We start from the raw sequence: 21,128 nt of genomic DNA, 5'->3' as shown, positions 1-21,128 counted from the left end.
CTGTGTTTGCCACCTTGTGATGCATCCATCCACTTTCTTCAGCTTATCCGGGGTCGGGTCGTGAGGGCAACAGCAGGGTGACCCAACTTCCCGCCCCCCAGCCACTTCATCCAGCTCTTCCGGGGGAATCCCAAGGTGTTCTCAGGCCAGTCGGGAGACATAGTCTCGCCAGTGTGTCCTTGGGTGTCTCAAGTACCGCCTCCCAGTGTGAAATGCCCACAAAACCTCAACAGGGAGGCGTCCAGGGGAAATCCTGTTTAGATGTCCGAGCCACCTCATCTGGCTCCTTTCAAGGTAGAGGAGCAGCTGCTCGACTCTGAGTCCCTCCCGGACGACAGAGCTTCTCAACCTGTCTCTAAGGGAGAGTCCTGACACCCTGCGGAGCGATGCACTACTGAAGCCATCAAACTGGACCCCCTCCACACCTTGTATGCACCTTGAAATTCTGTCCATAAAGATTATGAACAGAAATGGTGACAAAGGGCAGCCTTGGCGGAATCTAACAGGAATGGATAAATATAATTCCAATTCATTTCAAAGGGAAAGAGTGATTTAATTTAGTAAGTTGCAAGCTTGATCGAAACAAATTAAACTCATAAGTAAAGGCCCTGCAGCATTTCATAAGCTCTGAGAGAGGGAAACCACATGGGTGCCCTATGTTTTAATTAAATTTCATTCAGTGAGTTCTATGATAATGTCCATCAAAAGATCAAAGGAGCCGCTGCACACCAAAAAAGGTAAAGTGGATCAGGTTTTGCACCTTAGGATTTGGAATGGAAACAAGCGGTTGTGCAATGGGTTCGGACCGCCGTCATTCACGAAACATCCTCCCCTCAACTTGCCACTGTTGGTTTAACCCCGCCAGCTCCCAAAGAGACCACCACCGCCACTCTTCTTTCCTTTTTTGGTAAAACCCACCAGCAGACTTTAATTTGCTGTGCATCGTGCCATTCGTGTGATGTGCTCACTACAGATGCATACACAGCTGCAACAGTGGAAACTGAAGAAGTAGTGTGGGATTTTTTTTTCATGGATGGGTAGCTAGAACATCAACATCAGATTGTGGAAATTGTCTCTTTCTCACTTTTTGGGACTTGTGTTGTATTTTTGAGTGGTGACTTCTGTGGACAGCTAACATTGGTAGCTATCCCACAATGCAAGGCGATGTCATGTTAGCTAGCATGATTTGCGCTCTACCCACTCAACTGTGCTGGATGGTCCAGCTTATTCATGGACGCTGGGGGTACAACATTGTGTCTGTCAGTGACTAGCACTGCAGCTAACAACCCTTGGAGGATCATTAAAAATCAATAGGGTTCTTCGTGAAATGTACAGTCACCAAGATTTGACACGGACTTGCCCAATCTCAGTATTCTTGTTAAAAAGGAAGTCAACGTTGTATGCAGCCCCACTAGTCACAGCTTTCCGATTAATATTCTGTTTGTGGAATATGAGCAGTAAAATCCACCTCGTTTAGAACATCTCAGGGGGCAGACATTTTCCACTTGCCGTCGGCTGAAAATGACATCACATCGCTCATCGCACATTGCTCATCGCTCAGGTAACGACCAATCATGGCTCAGCTTCAGAAAACAGGTGAGCCGTGAATGGTCGTTACCTGACCCCTGAGGATTTGTGATGTCATTTACAGTTGACAGAAAGTGAAAACTGTCCGACCCTGAGATGGCTAAAAACGATTTGATTTTGCTTAACTCATATTCCACAAATTCAATATTAATCAGAATTCCATGTTTAGACTAGTGAAGGCACATAAAACATTTTATTGCAAAGAATTTTGGGGGTTGACCTCCACTTTAAGAAAAACATTATAAATCGTTAAAAAGATTCCTCATCTGTATTACTTGTGTCTTATTTTATCATCTTTGTATTAGCCAAAACTCTCCACTGACATTGTTCAAACTTTCTACAAACATTTAGCTGTTATGCTGCATGCAAATGGAATAAATTTCCATGGAAAGTGGCGTCAGCCCCAAGTATAAATGCTTTACAATACAGCTAAAAACGATACTTTTTTTGTTTTTCATTCCGTTGATTTAGGTCTTTTAAATGTTTTAAAATCAATTTCACTCTACGGTCTTTTAGTGATTTCAGAAAGCTACTTTTCATTTCTTTATATTTTGCAAAAGAATGAACAGCTGGACACATGTATTTAAAAGTTTAGACAAGGTCAAATTAAGTTTACATGTAAAGGTCATAGTGCATTTTAAGTTCAACAAGATATTTCAAAGATATTTCAAAATAACTAAATTTGCAAGTAGTGTAGATGGTGCTTTGACCTTGACACTCTTATCTCGATATATATGAATTAAGATGAACAGCGTTCTTGTTTAGAATGTACTTCACCTAAATGTCTTAAAAATAAATGTGAAGTTCAGTAGTTATGTATCAGCAAAAACAATTTTAAAAAATGCAAGAAATATGTAAATAAAATGTCAGAAAGCCAATAAAGCAAATGTGTATGCTTGCTACAGCACTGAATGTCTTTGTAGTGATAGTATTCAAATAATTCCACACTTCCTGTCTGCAACACCTTGCTGCTTCGTGACCGACATCGCTGCCAACAACGGCCATGACACATTTGCACAGTTCGTTTGGAGAGCGAGCAATATATCTGATGGAGCTCGTCTGGGACATTCAAAATGAAGGACAATGGGGGCGCTGCCTGTCGAAATGATATGTATGCTCGCTGAGTGGATCATTTGACCACATGCCGTGCATCCATGGTGGGCAAATAAAAGCCAGCATGTGATTTATTAAACCTCTTTCCAAGTCAATAGGGTTCACGTTATGAAAAAAATACCAAACATAAAAAAATATTCATATAAATACTACTTATTTATATTACTAATAAAAAATATGAATTACTTGTGATTTGCCTTCTTATGTGACACTTTTCACAAGGCAGGAATATGGGAATCAGAATGCACTCGGATAACAGCGGCTCTTACAATATCATACTACAGTGGTAGCTCTACGTACGAACGTCTCTTCATACGAGAATTTCAAGTTACGAAACGCCTCAACAGGAAAATATTGCCTCTTGTTACGAAAGAAATTTCAGGATACGAAAGGTAAAAATACAGTATGGGCTGCTACTCGCAGCTCCAGAGTTCCCTGAACGCAACATACTCATCGCTGCTCTGCCATTGGCTATTACCTAGCATCTTCCTGGCATCCCATTGGCTAAGAGGGACCTCTACCGTATATATGTCTATGTGTGTAGATAGACAGGTGGATAGATATATATGCGATAGATATGTCTATACAGCGTCCTCATCATTCGCCCCTCGAGCCTTGAGATGTTCCGATAGTTTTACGTGAATGAGAACGAGGAAAAGAAAAAAAGGAGAAAATCTGTTTTTTTTGTCTATACAAACAAAGCAAGAGATAATAGAAAAGTATGAAAAAGGGATGCCTTTGGTTGATCTCGCCAAAGAATATGACCGTAATGTATCGACAGTCGCCACGTTATTAAATCAGTTGTTTACAAAACGCCAGGCAAAAAACACTTCTGAGAGAGAACATGAACCAAAGAGGGCAAAAAGCGATGAAGACAGCAATTAAAAGGTAAACGACAATCATTTTTATTCTTTACTCTATTCTTTGTTTTTTTACATTATGCACAACTCGCATTTATTGTGCAATAGTGTAATTGTAACATGTATTTGTTACATGTTTTGATGCCTTTTTATGCTTTGTAAAACATTTATGTCTGAATATTGGGGGGCTTGGAACGGATTAGGGCATGTACATTGTCTCTACTTACAAAATTTTCTAATTAAGAAATTTCTTCCAGAACCAATTAAATTTGTAAGTAGAGGTACCACTGTACTTCCTTTATTCTTTATTCTGCAAATTCTGCATTTAACTTATATATATATATATATATATATATATATACATATATATATATTTCACAATTTTTGTGTTTACTGACAATGACATTTTAACTTACTGTGCATAGCTTCTGTGCATGTGCTAAGTTTTGTTCAGAAAAATCTCCTTGAAAGGACGCATCCATGGCGTTCATGACGAAAGCTTGCCAGATAAAAGCTAATTATAAAGGGGGTACTTTGTAGATTGTACCAGCCACTGAGTATTTTTGGCATCGAAAACAACCTCGGGTTCAAAGCGGCAGCCAAAACACGCCAGCGTGCTCTCCGGTTCAATAGATAGTTTTGAAATGTGAATGTGAGACTTTGTAAAGCGATTTGGGCACCGTATGATGTTGATTAAGCGCTATATAAGTGTACTCCATTCATCATGAACTATTTTGGTAACATTCGATTTTTGGACTATAAGATATCTCTCATAGTCTGTGTTTTGAGTTTGATTTTTGACTTTTGTTTCATGTTTTTCCTTGTGTTCCTTTGTCTCTCGTTAAGTTATTGAGTCCACTTGTGCTTGTCATCCCGGTCCCTTGTTAGCCAACCAGCTCCCTCCTACCCTCTGTGTCTTGTCCTGGTGTTCCTCGTTGTATCGTCACCTTGTCGGTATTTAGTTCCACGCTTTCTTTCAGTCCTTGTTGGTTCGTTTTCATTTGTCAATGGTCTGCTTTCTATTATCTATTATCAAGTCAAGTCCCGTCCCAGTGTTTGTTTAGTTTCCTTTTGATCCTTGTTGTTTTGGAATTATTCCAGTGCTTCGTTGGCCTTTTTGTTTTCTTTTAATTAAATATTTTAGACTGCACTTGATTTTTGCCTCCTGCTTTAGGGTCCTCCTCCACGCATATCATGACAATATCCTTATTTCAGAAAAGTACAAGGAATAAGCATTTCATTACATTTGGAAGTCATTCTCCACTGTCAACGCAAACAGCGAATGAGGATTCAGAGGGTGACCTCAAGATCGACCAACAACAAAAACAGGCATATTCACCAGGAAATTACTCCAAAAAGAACATTTCCTCTACGGACTATTATGAGACCAGTGCAATTAATGCATTTCTACAAATACATTGGTCAATTTACATGTATAGCAAATCAATATTGAATGAAATTCCATTTATCTGTTCCAGTCCCCAAAACAACCACAATTGTATTTGTTAAATGTTTTAAAAAAAATGATATTATATAAAACCATAAGTGAGATTTTCCATTTTCCCTTTGAACCAATGGCACACAGATATGTTGGAAGGTTTAACCACCGGAATTGATTCCTCCTATTACCGTGATGAGCTGAGTATCGTATGTTATCTTACTGTATCAGTAAATGTCACTGTTACCGTATGACAGGTGGTGAGCTCGCTTTGCTGCTATATTTGTAGTTTAAGCAGCAGGCAGCATGATGGATCATTCGTAATGGTACAGCAAAATAATGTGGGTGTACGGATACCGTCTGCTTTACCCACTCATCAGTCTCAGCCAAGAGGCAAAAAACAGTTTGTTGCCCCTCCTTTTTGGAACGAGACAGAAGACGCCTCCTTTGTCGGCATTTCGCTTGGAGGCAACCACTGCGGCTGCTACATCGGCCCGATGACTCATGCATGCACACACTCGCCAATTGATGGACGATAGAGAGCAAGGCCAAAGTCAGCCATTGTGGCGCCAGGTGAGCCCGCATGGACGTTAATATGTCTGACCCACGCGGAGCCAAAGAGCGCCCATGTCATTCATCAAGCCAACGCAAAGGCGGAAGAAAGAAAATATTTTTAAAAGGCAGACATCATTTTGACAACAACCACAAAAGTGGTCGTAATGGTTGAATCCAGTGCTTTAAGTGGGAAAAAAAAAACATACAGATACACCCCCAGGCCCTTATTCAACAGTTGCCAGGTCAATTAGGTGGTGGGTAACAGCAGATTTAATTGATAATGAATAAATAAATAAATGAATAAATGTTAAGTAATTTTTTAAAAAGTTAAATAAATAATAAGTTAATTAATAGCTTATTTGGTCCTTTGACCAGCCGTCTGGCCATTCTTGTTCTGTGCAATTATTGCTCGCTAGCGACAAGTGAATCAGAAGCGCTACTGTTGGCTGGCTGCTATTCAATTTCATCCGGGTTCACTTTGGGCCCTTTTGGAGTGACGACAACATTTATGGGTTCGTTTTCAACTACTTTTTTCTGCCACACACTCGACTCGTAAGACCGCCTCGTGGGGGACAGGCGTGCGGCGTGTACCAGTTAGTGGTGCAACGGATCAACAGATCGGATTACGGATTGGATCATTTTTCCGATCAGAAAAAAACAACAACAATAAGACAAATAAAAACACATTTTGCCCATGAATTTAAAAAAAAAAACGTTCAACACAAAATGTCAAATATAGCATTTGTCATGTCCTGTGTTTTTGTCTCTTGGTAATGTGTTTTCTCCATCCACAGCCTATCCTGGTTACGTGGTGGGCGGAGTCACTAAGTAACAGCACTTGCAAACAGTCAGATCCACCTGTCTCTAAACAGCAGTGGATAGTATTCAGAGCTGGGCATTCCGTCCCAGGGACGGAACGGTCCACCTGTCCCAGACGGATGCCCATTTTGTGGCTGGACGGATGGAGGGCGAGAAGTCTTGTCTGTGTAATCCTCGATAGTAATTTTGTTTTGTTAAATAACAGTTAACATTTAGTACCTTATCCCTTTGCATGCAAAGTATGTCCTTGTGTGGGACATCTTGAGACCGTAAAAATCTCTTCCGGCATATACATTTAAACGACCCGGAAAAATAGCCTCATTCTTTGAAATTGTGTTAATGTGGGTTTTTGTAATGGGTATATTCTTTAGCTCGGAGCTGGTGCTTTTCAGGTTGAAAATGTCCTTCGAAAATGGGACTTTTTAAAGACTAAGGAATCCCTCCTTCAGCAATCTCTGTGGTGTGCTGACTATTTTGTTCAGCTTTTTATTTAAAAACGTTAACTAGTGAGCTGGTACTACAAAGGGGAACGTTTTATACATTCGGCAAGACAATTTAACTTCTGCAACATTGAATTGACGAAAGTAGTACGTCCGTCTTCCTCTTTCTTGCTCGGCTCCCATGAAGCTGCGCTCTCTCACTCCCTCTCTCCCCCGCGGCCCATGCGAGGCACCCGGCTATAGCTGGAGAGGCCATGTCGGCCACTCTGTCACAAAGCTTCGTAGGAACATTCATGGTTATCCTGCAGTTAGTAGTATATGCTTGTCCTTATTGTATTATTTGTTGTCTTTTGTTTTCATGAGCTCAAATTTGTTGCATCTGCACCATAGAACGTGACAACGACTGCATTGTACTTTGTGGTTGTTTTTGTGCCCTATAAACCAAGTTGGGATGACCGTGTCAAAATAAGCCGTGCAAATCTAATGTTTCTCACGGACCTGCGCTTACTGTGATACAGCAAATGGCTAATTAAATGAGATATGATGCTTTGATCAGAAGTTTATAAAAGCAGGAAACTAACTACTATATATATCGTGTGCAGAAATGTTTTTGTATTATTGTCAGGGGTGCACATAACTGGTACGCAGGTACGCATGCGCAACAGAAATCACTGATTCCTACCGTCACGACGAACCCGTGTTTTATACGTTTTTTGATCATTTCAAATTGTGTACGCCGTCTAACAATTTTTGTACGGGAACATTTTTTTTATCAAAAACCCTTTTTTTGCCCATTTCGGCTCTAATCCGGAATGTCCGTGAGCGATTCTGAATGCAAACTTCGGCCGACTTTCATGATAAAGTTCCTCCAAGCCACCCCCAGCATTATTGTGTTCGTCCGTTTTAGATATTAGAAGTTTTTATTTATTTATTTATTTATTTATTGTTTTTATGGGCAAAAGCGTTTTATAAAATAAATGAATACAAAGTTCTATTTAGCTTTTTTTTTTTTTTTTTTTTTTTTGCTCATATAAAAAAACGATCCGATCCGTGACTTTTGTGATCCGTTGGACCACTAGTGAGTACCAAAAACAATCTCCTGGTACTCATGCGAGTACCGCATGAAAAAAATTATGTGCACCCCTGATGATTGTATTTGACGAGTGTGTACATTGTATATCAAAGAAAGCTTAGCAACTTTGACTAACTAAATGTGGGTTTTTTTATAAACACCAATTGGAAGTGGTTTTGTAAACACTGGTGAGAATTTATCCATCACTGAAGCTAACATATGTTTTTGTAAACATTACAGAAAATTCAGTCTTCAGTAAACCAAAGGTATGTGTTTTTGTGAATATCACATTTAAAATCTTCAATAAACCGAGTATGTCTGTTTTCGTAACCATCAGACAATGCATTCTTTGACAGATGTAACATGTTCCCGTAATTATCAAAGGCAATGCAAAGACAATTTATAGTCTAAATGACCCTAAAGTATGTTTCTTTTAAAACATTGAAGACATTTTAGGAAGCAATAAACCTAGCTTGCATGTTTTTGTAATTGTCAAATATTTTTTTTGTAAGCATACAAAGCCATTTTCGTGTCACCAAAAGTATGGAGTATTTTTAGAAACAAAGAAAGTTGTGAGTCTTCAATGAACGTATATTTTATTTTAACATTTGGGGCAATTTAGGCTTCCAATATTCCAACTCATGTGTTTGTGTAAACAGCTCTGAAAACATAGGCAGCCGCAATAATCCTTCCATCCGTTATCCAAGCCGTTTATCCTCACGAGGGTCATGGGCGGGCTGGAGCCTGTCAGCCGTCTTCAAACAATAGGCGGGGGTACACTCTGAACTGGTTGCCAGCCAATCACAGATAGTCAATCATTTTTGTCTTTGATTAACTTATGATGCACATTTTTGATAAGGATGAAAATGATTTTATGCCTTCGACTGACCTAATGTACAAGTTTTCATAAGCATAAGACTCTTGACTGTAGACTGTAGAACAGGGGTCACCAACCATTTTGAAGCAGATATCCACATCTTGGCTGCTGATTTGTGGGAAGGACTACCAATTTGATACAAACTTCTGGAATAAATCTGCTCAAATTATGTTTAATCACGTATTAATTTAATATACGTTATTATTAGGTCTGGGTAAAATATGCAGCTAACTCAGTCAAATAAAAAAATTGTTGACACAAAAATGTCTGCCTAGAAACAAGAGATAGGGCGAGTAATCAATAGAATGAGTAATAGTTTAATCAATTCTAAAAAGATTTGTTTGTGACCAAGTCATTAATAATTATTGACATTTATGTAAAGACGCTGATCATGTTAACTATGTCTCACAATAATTAGGAAACAGATAAATACAAATATATAACATTATTTCTATAAATCTCTTCCATTGTTTACACTTTCAAACGATCACTTGTATACTTTAACATTTATAGAAAATCACAATGTCCCATCACCGGTGAGCTATTTTTAGAACAGCCCCGCGGGCTACTGATGTGGTCCTTGGGGCTACCTGGTGTCCGCGGGCACCACATTAGTGACCTCTGCTCTAAAACCTTCCATGCACCTGCCGTTTGTGTATTTCAGTTACCTTTTATAGCCACATAAAAAAAGCACTAAAACGTCTACAACCATAATTATATTTATGAAATAGGTCAATGAAATCCACAGCTACTACCGACTAATACCTGGGGACTCGTACTGATGTCACCTGTAACCAGAGGTGGGTAATCCAGGTCCAGAAAGTAAAAACCCTGCCACAGTTTAGCTTTAGCCACAGGTGCTTCTACTCAACCGGCTAGTAAATGAGCTCAGTTGATAAGATGGCAGTTGTGGCAGGGTTTTTACTTTCTGGATCTGGACTACCCACCACAGCCTGTAGCCACAAATCACTTACACGATGCAATTGTGAGACAGAGAACAGAATGAAGATGATGATTGTGTGCACACACCTGTTCCGGGTTGTATTTGGAGAGAACTCCTTCACCGTGGAATTCCTCCAGAACATCCTTTAACTTCTTTGTGGAGTCTGTAGAGAAATGAGGAGGAAAACAGCCTTTTAACTTTAACAAGCACCCTCCATCTGAGTACATATTGGCATTTGTATCCTTAAATCAGCAGTGCCAGATAACCTTTATAGAACACAATAACCATATATGGTAACTTAAAGTAGACATAACAAAAAGAGTTCCCATTTTCAAGGCAATCTTTCATCAAAATACCCTAAGGACCAAGAATTACAGTAATACAGTTTTTATACGGCAGATTTCTTGCCATGGTGTAATTGATTCATTTATGGGGCCAATCTGTCACATCCAGTGTGCCAGCCCTCATCACGCCCACTATTCTTCATCTGCTTCATTACAATGACAACCAGTTGGCTGGATCTTGCCAGCGACTTCCAACCCAGCGTTTGGCTGGCTTCTCTTCAGCCTTGCTTGGGGGCTTGCTACTTGCTTCTACAAGCGAAGCCAGAGCACAGAATGTGGGAAACAAGTAGATGCCCCTATCTTAAACTAAGGCTCCATTAATTTTCCATGTGTGGCTTGATTGGCACTCATTTAGTTTAGCTTGGGAAAAAAAAGCATAAAAGCTGAAAAATACACCTCTTTTGATATTTTACTTTTATGGCAACATATTCAACACACATGTCCATGCTGGGTACAACGAGACGTAATGCGTGTATGTTCACTGCCGAACGATAGAAAAACACATTTGACAAAAGGAGGACACAAAGAAAAACAATGCCATAAAGCAAAGCGAAAATTGGCATGGGGTTGACCAGAAACAGCAAACAAGGCGCACACTGGCATGTTATTCTAGAGTTTTTACAAAAAGTGTACTCGCGCAAGTTTTGTTGAGCAACCGGTGTCTCTTTTTTGTGACGTTGCTGTATGCATTCCCTCTTTTTCGTTTTAACGTTCCATGAAAGCGCAGAGAATAATCATGTGGATGACTGGTCATCATATCTACATATCTCACAGTTCAGGGGTCGTGTGTCCGTGTACATTACAAACACTGACCTCGATTTACCACCTAAATTCGAATATTTGTTATGTGAAATTGTATTACTTTATTCCGAACTGATGTACTGCTTCCACTTCATAGATGTGGCTGTTAGATTTTTTTTTTTTTGTCCAATTAGATTTCAGCCTTTATGCTACTGCCATGTCAATCTTATCTGCCTAAGGCTTCTGAATCCGTAGCAATGGCCAATTTAACTTAATCCGCATTAGCAATGCAACTGATTCTTTAACCAATCAGATTTCAAACTCGCCTCACAAGGTCAGCTAACTAATTATGTTAGCATTTTTCGGTCCGCTGATTGGTTGGTTGGTCAGAGTAAATCAAGTTTGACAAGTAAAACGTGTTGTAATCTGCAGATATTAATACATTCAATAATCATAAAATATTCATTCTGAAGTCCTTCCGAACAGGTGCGTTAAGTCGGGTAAATCATCACTGAACGCCCGGGTGAAAATATACAACCTGTCACCGATGGAAAAAGAGCAATCTTTTGTAAGATGACGGCAGTGTCTCACTAATCAGACATCTATGCTCAGTAACCATAGACAGTGACTTTCTCAGAGAATGATGGATGGGCATGAATGTTTTCCGCACAAGGACAAGAAGAGGAGTCCAGGCACGTGCTCGTTTGACTAACAAATAGGCCACAAGGCCAGCAGGTGAAAGTCCAATGTCCAATTTATTGCATGTCTATGTTTATGTAAATATGTTTGCTTGTTATTAAAATAAATAGACAAGGTAGGTACAAAACAGGAGCTGCAGACCAACAGGCTGCTCAGAGACACATTTGGAGATTTATATATTGCCCCTACAATTGTGACAAAAATGATGATATCTAATCTTCATATTATAAGACATGTGTGCTATTTATTGTTCATGTTATTAGAATTTGATTTGTTTGAGTAAGAATTTTGTTTAGAAATTTTGCAGCAAATCGTGAATGACTTCTTTCTGTGTGTTTGATTTACAACCAAAAAAATCATCCGAAAGCAGGAGAGTATAGTTTTACTGGTATGATGCTAATTCTAATGTACACATTTGTGTAAATATCAGAGACAACCTGACATTTATAAACAACGACCCAAATAGTCTTCCATGAACCTAATGTAGTTTTTTTGTAAACATTCATAAAGTATGATTGCACTTCTGTTTTCAATGAATCTGGTGTGCATGTTTTTGTAAACATCAAAGACAATTTTATAGAAGAGTCGAACTGCCAATGTGGAGTAAACAGTTTTTACTGGGCTATGTCTTTTGAACGGACTGCCAAGATGTTGGAACGTTTTGGTAAAGTGATTTTAACGTATTGATAAAAGCCGTTCGAACATATTAGTAAAATGTAAACCAAATGCCAAACACAGAGCATTTTTTGGGGGGAGCGAGTGACGGACCAACGGACTTCTGACGGACTAATTCACGAACTGAAATGACGGACTAACTGACGGACTGATGATTACAATTCAGTTCATCACGAAAAATGACAGACTAACGAATGATGGTCGGATATCCTGGCCGCTGACAGATGACGAATGATTGACCATCAAAATTTTGTAATATGCCCACCTCTGGCAGTCTGACGCGTGTGGAGTTCATAGATCCATCAAGCACTGCAGTCGCGATTGTTTTAACACTTTTATTAGGTTGACCAGACGTATTCTTTTGTCCCGATGTCCACTTCTTTTACACCCTACTCGGGAGCCCGGCAGGATTTTATAAATTCATGAAAATGTCCGGCTTTAATTGTTTTTTGCAGGATCGTGTGTTTAATTTAACTGGCTTTTTGCGTGACAAATGAGAGGCGAAGAGCTTGTTTTGTTCTCTCTTTTAAGAGATGCGGAGATGCACCGTTACCGGCATGTGTGTCGTGGACACTGGCGGGGCACCCGGAAGATCAGCCACACAGCGGCTGTTAGGATGTGGACTGTGGTCAGTTACAAGCATGAGTGCCATAGAAAACAATTTGCTGCTGAAATGGAATGGAATGAAGCTCCAGTTGAAAAAGCAAGCAATACGACATGCAATTCATGCATCTATGTTTCACCGCTGTCGATCACTCGACCTAGAAGTGTGTTGCGTTTACTATCCTGTAATTCCTTCCTAACCGTCGAGACGTCCAACCAATGCCCAGTGTGCTTGCGCACACATGCTCACACAGGTGGTTTAGGGTTAGGGTTACACTGTCTAATCAGCTTCTGGTAGGACGTTTTGCAGGGGTAGTACATTCTGGCAGAACGAACGGGAGCCCGAAATGGTAGGCTGACCGGCTTATTACTATTTGTTTCGGATGGCCAAAACAGGCGGAAGGCGATAAACGGACTGGGAAATTTCAGTAAAATACCCTGCTTTGGTCAACAATCCACTTCCTAACTCATGTGCTCCGACATACAGCAGCAGCCAAAACATCACAAAATAGACAAAACACGTACAAGTGAAGTTTTTTTTTCCACCCGCGAAAGGTTTTAACCATGCGAGGTGAAATGGATCAAGCATGTTAGAAAGTTGATAGCTAACACGGCATCATTAGCTTAGCATTGGGTGAACCCCCTTCTCCCCTCTGCTGTCAATAAAGAAATGACGATTTAAAATGACACTTGGGTGAGCTTAACATTGGCACTTATATAATAGGTTTGCATGTAAAATTACATCAGTACTAAAGTGCCCCCCCAAAAGACTCTGTCGTGATTTAAGGTCTTTTTTTGTGATTAGATTTACGAGAAATTGCCCCGCCCCCTTTTGGGGCCTGGCTTATGTTATGTTTTCGGTCTCAGCGGTCTACGTCACGCGAGGAAGGCATCCTTGGTAATATTGCTCGCTTTGTCAGTTCTGTTGTCTAAAACGGTGACCGATCGCCACCAAAATGCAAAAAATGCAAATGCGCGTTACTACACTTCAAACTGTGAAAGTATAAAAGTGTTCTGCACAATAGTTTGGATTTATTGACATAAAACGTGATCTCATCATGATCACCTCCACAAAATCAAAAATACCGTGGCGATCGTTCCTCCACTTTCACAAGCTGAAGCTGAAGAGCATGAATGCGCACACGAACCCCGACTGGTTATATTTCGGACATTTAGAGACGCTAAACTCGTGTCAACTCTCAGGAGGCAGATGGTGACTGGCAGCGGGCAAGCAATCAGGCAAGCATGGATCTTTATCCCATGGAGAGTTTGGAATCGGTTCCTCCAGTGACTCAAACTGAACAAGGATAACAACGGTAGGGGGCGCGGCCATTCTCCTCATTAACAAGAGGCGTTATTCATGCATTTATACTGAGATTAGATTACACACAGGTGGACTCGATTTATCATCCTCAGTCATTTACAGTAGGTCAACATTGGATGATTCCGAAATCATCAGGGAACTTCTGGAGTGAGTTGGCTGCCAAATATTGCACACCCCACTTTTCAGTTTTTTAATTCCTAAGAAAAGTTTAAAATATCGTATGAACTTCGTTCCATGATTGTATCCCACTTGGTGTTGACTCTTCACACACACACATTTTTTTTATGTCTTTATGTATAAAGCCTGAAATGTGGCAAAAGATCAATAGGTTCAAGGGGGCCAAATACTTTCGCAAGCCACTGTCGCAGTGTGCCACGTGCTGCGTGTTTACTTACACTCACTGTACTGTTGGAGCTGGTTGAACTCAGCCGGGCTCAGACACACCCAGCTCCCATCTCCCATAATGCCTTAATTTGATGAGGTTTGGGGGGAGGTCTGGCGAGGTGCCGTTCCACCAGAAACAGGCAAGATAGGTAATCTCAGGTCAGATTGAGGATGAAGACTGTGGCTAAGAAGTTTGTCATCTCGTCCAGGAGGAGAATTATTTTCCCTGAATCTTCTGAAAAGCTTTAACAATCCAAAATATGGAGTATAAAATGTCCGCCAGGAGATGTGATGAGGGGCAAGAGGAGGAGGATGTGTCAGGATGAGGTCAGGCCGGATATAACCCGTCTGATTGTCATTTTCGCGAGGTTGTCCTCATGGCTCAGCAGAAAAGGCCTCCATTTTGCCACCTGCATAAAAACACATGACATTATACACTTATATAATAACAGAGGAACAAGTTAACTAATATACTGAATTAAAAACAACTATATGATGCAGTGCAGTTGTACACCAACCACTACAGTAAAAATACTGTTAAATGAACAGTGTCCATAAAAATCGTGCACCAATGGTGGCTAGAAAGTGTAGTTTGAGTTTCTGCTCCCACTAACACACATCAGTTCCCTAGAGACAGTAATAATCCTGAATATAATACTTTATGAACAAGGCCTTTATTTTTACTCATGCATTGTATAAGTAAAGTATTTTTCCACAAAATTATACTTTATCAAATGAAAAATTCAGATTGTAATTTTGCAATTGTAATTTTTCATTTAAAAATAATATCATTTTTTAAAATATTTTAAGTTTTTAACGCATGCTTTTTCATAGATAGATAGATAGATAGATTAGATTTTCAAGGGGTTGCAAGTATTTCTCTTTGTTTTTTGTTGGAATGTGTTATTGTGAAAAAAAATGAGCAAAAAAAAAAATTGGCAATTTTAAAAGCGATAAATTCAGCGATGGATCCAACTATACATATGTACGCATAAATGGTACGCTGGTTCACATGCCCAACAAAAATACTGATGCATAACGTCATGTGCGTCACGAGTCTGACAACCAAGTGAGACTTTTTGAGGACGCAGGCTTGGATAACTGAACCGCTCAATTGATTGCTGTGTGCACAGGCGGGGCTGCTAGTGCGGGTTCAGTTAGTGACGGTGGGATTGTGAATGGTTGTCTGTCCCTTTAAGTGCCCTATGAGTGACTGGTGACCAGTTCAGGGTGCAGTCTGCCTTTTGCCTGAAGTCAGCAGGGATAGGCTCCACCTCCCCCTGAACCTTTTTTTTCATGAAGATTGGGATTAATTTGACGTGAAGCAAATAATTTGATGTTAGGCGTTCAGCAGGTGGTGCCTCACTCTCCAAACTTTTTTTATTGCCACTTTCAACCATTTCAATTGTAATATTTCCCCCCACAGACAGCACATACATTACATCATGTCAAGATAAACAAAAAAACACCACCAACAATAACAAAACAATCATTTTGGTTAAGAGTTCAAAAGAACACAAATACGGAATATGCTACGTGTTCCTCAAAGTGAGGCATATGCGCTCATGGACATGCATGTGTTGTGTAAAGGGACAAAAGGAGGATCGCTGTGTGTTATTTTGTGTGTGTGCGTGCATGTGTGCGTGTAAAGGGGGCCTCCCCCCCTCTGGTGCAGAGAGGGATTCTGTTTTGCTGAGCGGGTTGCTGGGCAACCATGACGTCACTGCAGAGCAAAGAGAAACACCACGGCGGAAACGGACGAATGCATGCAGGACACTTGACTTACTATCAGCGATCTGCTTCTGTTTTAATACACTGTCTTCTTACTATTAGTAGCCTCAACATTAGGTACACATGCAGATCTGATGACATTGAACACAAAGATCCCTTCATAATATCAAAGCCCTCTTTTGATTGAGAGGTATCAATTCAACAATAAATTGTATGTGTTTGTAGCTGGCTGTGCCGCTGACTATTGTTCTTTGTCCTGCGTGGTTGGTAAGTGTAACATTAAGGTCAACACCTACACAGTGGCTTCCAAGTCTGAATTTAGAGTTGCGCACCTTCAGTGTAGTGCACTGTGCTCTTCTGGATGTAGATGCAGAGTAATTAAGAGCAAACGAAGATGCACAAATGGAACCAGCACAGAAAATATATTTCATGCCTGTATATACGGCATGTTTTGCTGTTTTTACATGTGTTTTTTTATACTGCTCCACATGTGTTAAAGTAGCAGTAGTTTCAAAGTTTATATGTACCATGTCATCTATGCTAATTTACATTAGCCCATCCATGGCGTTTCATACGATATTTTCGCATAAAACTAGCAGACTTTCTACTCAAACTTAAACTGTGTTTTAATAAGTTAAAATGTGTTTTTAAAAGCAGGACTCCAAACTGCCCCGTAAATGGTGACATTTTGCTCCTAAAATTAGGGACAGTTCAGGTCAACTTTTAATCTACTCGTGCCTGTGCAACCAGTAAATTTGCTGATTTTTAAATAAATAACTATTCTTGAATATTTTTTGGTGCTGACAAACTTCTGCTCCAGGCTTATGCCCATTCATCAGTAATATAGTGACAAGAGTGAATATTTAGTTTGCAACTTGACTTGCATTGTATGCCCCTAAATGTTAGGTTAGGGGGACACTGAGCTGACACCGACACTTTTTGATCATTTCAAATTGTGTACGCCGTAAAACAATTTTTGTATGGGAAAAAAAAATTGAAACTCGTTTTTTGTTAGACCGATCTTGTCTTGCCCATTTCGGCTCCAATACGGAGCGTCCGTTCGAGATTGCGACTGTAAACTTCGGTCGACTTTCACGAGCTCCTGTGATAAATGGGGATTGAAAAATGTGCCCAAAATTACACAAGCCCTTCTCATCCATCACAGAGGATGTCTGTGACTTAGACGGCATGCTTGATGTCCCCAAGAAGAAATAGGTCATGTTCAATCATATACAAACACTCCATGCTAGATTATCAGCCACAAGTGGAAGATGAAGACAGCCGCGCTTGCGATTTTGGTCACCAAATTCAGACAGTGAAACGGGGTGTAAACGACTGTCCTCTCTGTGGGTTTCCTAAGAGACTGGCTGAAATCCAGCAGACTACACAAGATGTACTCGCCTGACTTGACAACCATGACATAGAACCATAATTTCATCCTGCGCACTGTCATACGACAGGGGAAGAAGACAGGGGAAGAAATTTATAATTGAATGTGCATACAAGTTCATTATCAGTGTTTATTTGAACACTTTTATTCTATCATTATTTTTTTGTATTTATTTTTTACTATTTTATTTTTATTTCCACTTGATTCCACTGGGAGTCAGTGTGTGCTGTGTGTGGGAGCCCTTCCATCAGTGAAGTGATTGGATGGCCATTTTCCCGCCGTGGGCCACTAATCAGAAAGAAGCGCTGGCACAGGGCAGCTCTCTATATAAGAGGCGTGTAACTTGTCAGCGGCTCCGGTCAGACAAGCTGGCTGAAGAGGCACAAAGAGTTATATTCCCAGTAGAATCAAGCGGAGCGCAGTCAGATAAGCAGAGCGTTCATTGAAGACACACTACAACGAGCGACGAGGATCACAACCCCCCCCCCCCCCCAACAGACCCCCGGCCCCCGTACGAGGGTTGGAGAGAAATACTGACTGACTGTGTTTTGGAAGCCTCTTCTCAGCCTGGTACCTCACTCAAATCTGTCCCCCAAGCAAAACAATTCGCTATTTTCCTCGTAGCCTCGTGGCGAAAAATAGACTAATGACGGATTGATGACGGATGACGAACAAAATAAAGGGATTTCCGTCGATGCCTAAACCGTCTATTTTAAAAATTGTCCTGTCATTCGTTGAATATGAGTTGAGTAGTAAAATCCACCCATTTTTGTCCAAATCAGGGGGCGGTCATTTTGTCACTGGCTATCAACTGAAAATGACATCACAGTTACTCAGGGCACAGGTAACAACAAATCATGGCTTGGCTTCAGAAAATAGGTGAGCCGTGATTGGTTGTTAAATGCGATATTAATCAGAATGCCGTGTTTAGACTATGAAGGAACTTTTTTTTTGTAAAGAAGGCTACTTGAGTCTTCCACGAGGCCAATATTGTGTATTTGTAAACATCTAAGCGAACAATTTCAGAAAAGCTAACACTTGATTATAAACACAAGGCAACTTTAAGTCTTTGATTAACCTAATGCATGTTTTTGAAAACATCAACACAATTTGGAGTTTTGGTGTACGGTGAAGACAATTTAGTCTTCGATGAATCTAGGACAAAAGTATCCATAAACATTAAACATCATTTAGAGTCTGCGATAAATTTTTGTAATCACTGGTTTAGGCAATGTGAAAAGAGATGTTGTGATTTTGTTTTTTAATGCTTTTGCTAAGAAATGAAAGAACTGCACTGAAACATTTACTTCAGTTATTTTCCATGGTCTTATTTGGTGGTTTCTATCAGCAGAGTTGCCAGGGCGCTCGCATGTGACTAAAAGTTTACTCGTGCCTGTGCCTGCACTTCACGTCGTCTGCCCACACAGGCCGCTTTTGTCACATAAAATGTCAATTGACCCGCTGCAAGGCACACAGAGCAGCTGCTAATTCAGGAGATGTTTGCAACAATAATGACGAGCTAGAGGGATGCTCGCTGACATACGCTCCCGCAGGAAGTCCGTCAATAATGTTGTTGTTTTTTGGGGGCTGCACAGGATGCGCCTGACACCACCGTCCTAGCGAGCCCGGGGTCGAACCTCTTGACAGGAAGTGCAGCAGACCCGATAGAGTCGGCAGTCTCGGCGCTGTCATTGTGGACACGCCCGTGAGAGGAAGCTGTACGTCTTTTGTGAAAATGTGATTACTACGCGGAAGCTTTTTTTTTCTTCTTTTTCTCAGTGTCAAACACAAGTCACTCACTGCAAAAATGTTGTCATCGTACTTGTTAAATGTACAATGGATGTTGTATAAGCGGATCACTAGCAGACCCAATTTATTTACTACAAATATTGTATCTTTGTTCATATGCCAGAAACATTTAGTAACAGACAGAAAAAAGTCAACCCAAACATGTTGTTTACAATAATATGTTCTATGCACCTCCTGTAGCCTAAACACAGCATTCTGATTTATATTGCATTTGTAGAGTATGAGTTAAGTTGCAAAATCCACCCGTTTTTAGCCATCTCAGGGGGCGGCCATTTTGTCACTTCTGACATCACTCCTGACAAATGACATCACAGTTGCTCAGGGCGCAGGTCACAACCAATCCCGACTCACCTGTTTTCTGAAGCTGAGCCATGATTGGTTGACTTTGACAGAAGTGATGAAATGGCTAGCCCCCCCCCCCCCCACCCCCCCAGATAAACAAAAACGGCTAGCTTTTACTACTTAACTCATATTCCACAAACACAATATCAATCAGAGTGCCTTGTTTAGACTAGTGGAGGTACGTACATATTATTGTCCAAAAATGTTTGGGTTGACTTCCTCTTTAACTGTTCTTACAATAGGTGGTCATAAACTCACGTATCCACTTTTTTTCATTTGGTGGTGTGCTACGAGATTTTTATTCATGTAAAATTCAGTGTGGGCCTTGGCTCAATGAAGTTTGGGAAACACTATTGTTAAACTCCCACTAAATGACACAGAATTCCCTGCCTGGCTTCTGATTTTTACACTTAAAATGACAGAAGGTAGGAAAATCGCCTATTACATTTATAAAGTATATCAGCTATTCCCAGCGGATGGAACACTTATCAATTGTTTCATTTGAAGATGTAAAGGACCAATTTAAACTACCGTACATCTTAACAAGTATCTTTTAAATCAACATGTTCCTAAAAGTGGAAGTCAACCCAAACATATTTTTTTCAAGGATATGTTCAATGCAGGACCACTAGTTGAAACACGGCATTCTGATGAACATATTCTGGGAACATATTCTTGAAAAAAATATGTTTGGGTTGACTTCCACCTTTAAAGTAAAAATGAGTGGATAAATTCTTATTCCACAAACGCAATATTCATCAGAATGCTGTGTTTCAACTAGTGGGCCTGCATAGAACATATCCTTGAAAAAAAATGTTTGGGTTGATTTCTACTTTAAAAGTGGAAGTCAACCCAAACAATTTCTACTTTAAAGTTGGAAGTCAACCCAAACATATTTTTTTCAAGAATATGTTCTATGCAGGCCCACTAGTTGAAACACGGCATTCTGATGAATATTGCATTTGTGGAATAAGAGTTAATCCACTAATTTTTAGCCATCTTGGGGATGGCCATTTTGTCACTTCTGTCGACTGAAAATGACATCACAACTACTCATGGCTCACATAACGACCAATCACGGCTCAGCTTCAGAAACCAGGGCAGCCGTGATTGGTCTTTACCTGAGCACTGAGTAGTTGTGATGTAATTTTCAGTCCACAGATGTGACAAAATGGCCGCCCCCAAAGATGGCTGAAAACGGGTGTATTCAATCTTATTCCACAAACGCAATATTCATCAGAATGACTTGTTTCAACTAGTGGGCTTTCATAGAACATATTCTTGAAAAAAAAATGTTTGGGTTGATTTCCCCTTTAAGCAAAAAAACACATTGAAAGCGCATATTGAGCATAACTGCTGTGATTAGCTGGCGACTATTTTGA

The 21,128-nt window shown here is 40.2% G+C and overlaps 1 protein-coding gene across 6 annotated transcripts in view; it reads right to left on the bottom strand.

Moving 5' to 3' along the window:
• Window positions 1-21,128, bottom strand: part of dgkg (diacylglycerol kinase, gamma) — a 104,474-nt gene that overhangs the window by 81,734 nt on the left and 1,612 nt on the right. For all 6 annotated transcript variants that reach the window (XM_086051695.1, XM_086051696.1, XM_086051699.1 and 3 more), the window contains exons 2-3: window positions 14,486-14,884; window positions 9,791-9,867 (exon numbers count right to left, since the gene is read on the bottom strand). In XM_086051695.1, the coding sequence (XP_085907821.1) occupies window positions 9,791-9,867; window positions 14,486-14,552 (144 nt within the window). In that variant the 5' untranslated portion in view covers window positions 14,553-14,884. The remainder of the gene's footprint in view (window positions 1-9,790; window positions 9,868-14,485; window positions 14,885-21,128) is intronic.

This window comes from Filicampus tigris, chromosome 14, assembly GCF_054856515.1.
Source record: "Filicampus tigris isolate MCC_2025a chromosome 14, RoL_Ftig_1.0, whole genome shotgun sequence".
Taxonomy (NCBI): Eukaryota; Metazoa; Chordata; class Actinopteri; order Syngnathiformes; family Syngnathidae; genus Filicampus; species Filicampus tigris.
This window is presented reverse-complemented; position numbering and strand designations above follow the sequence as displayed.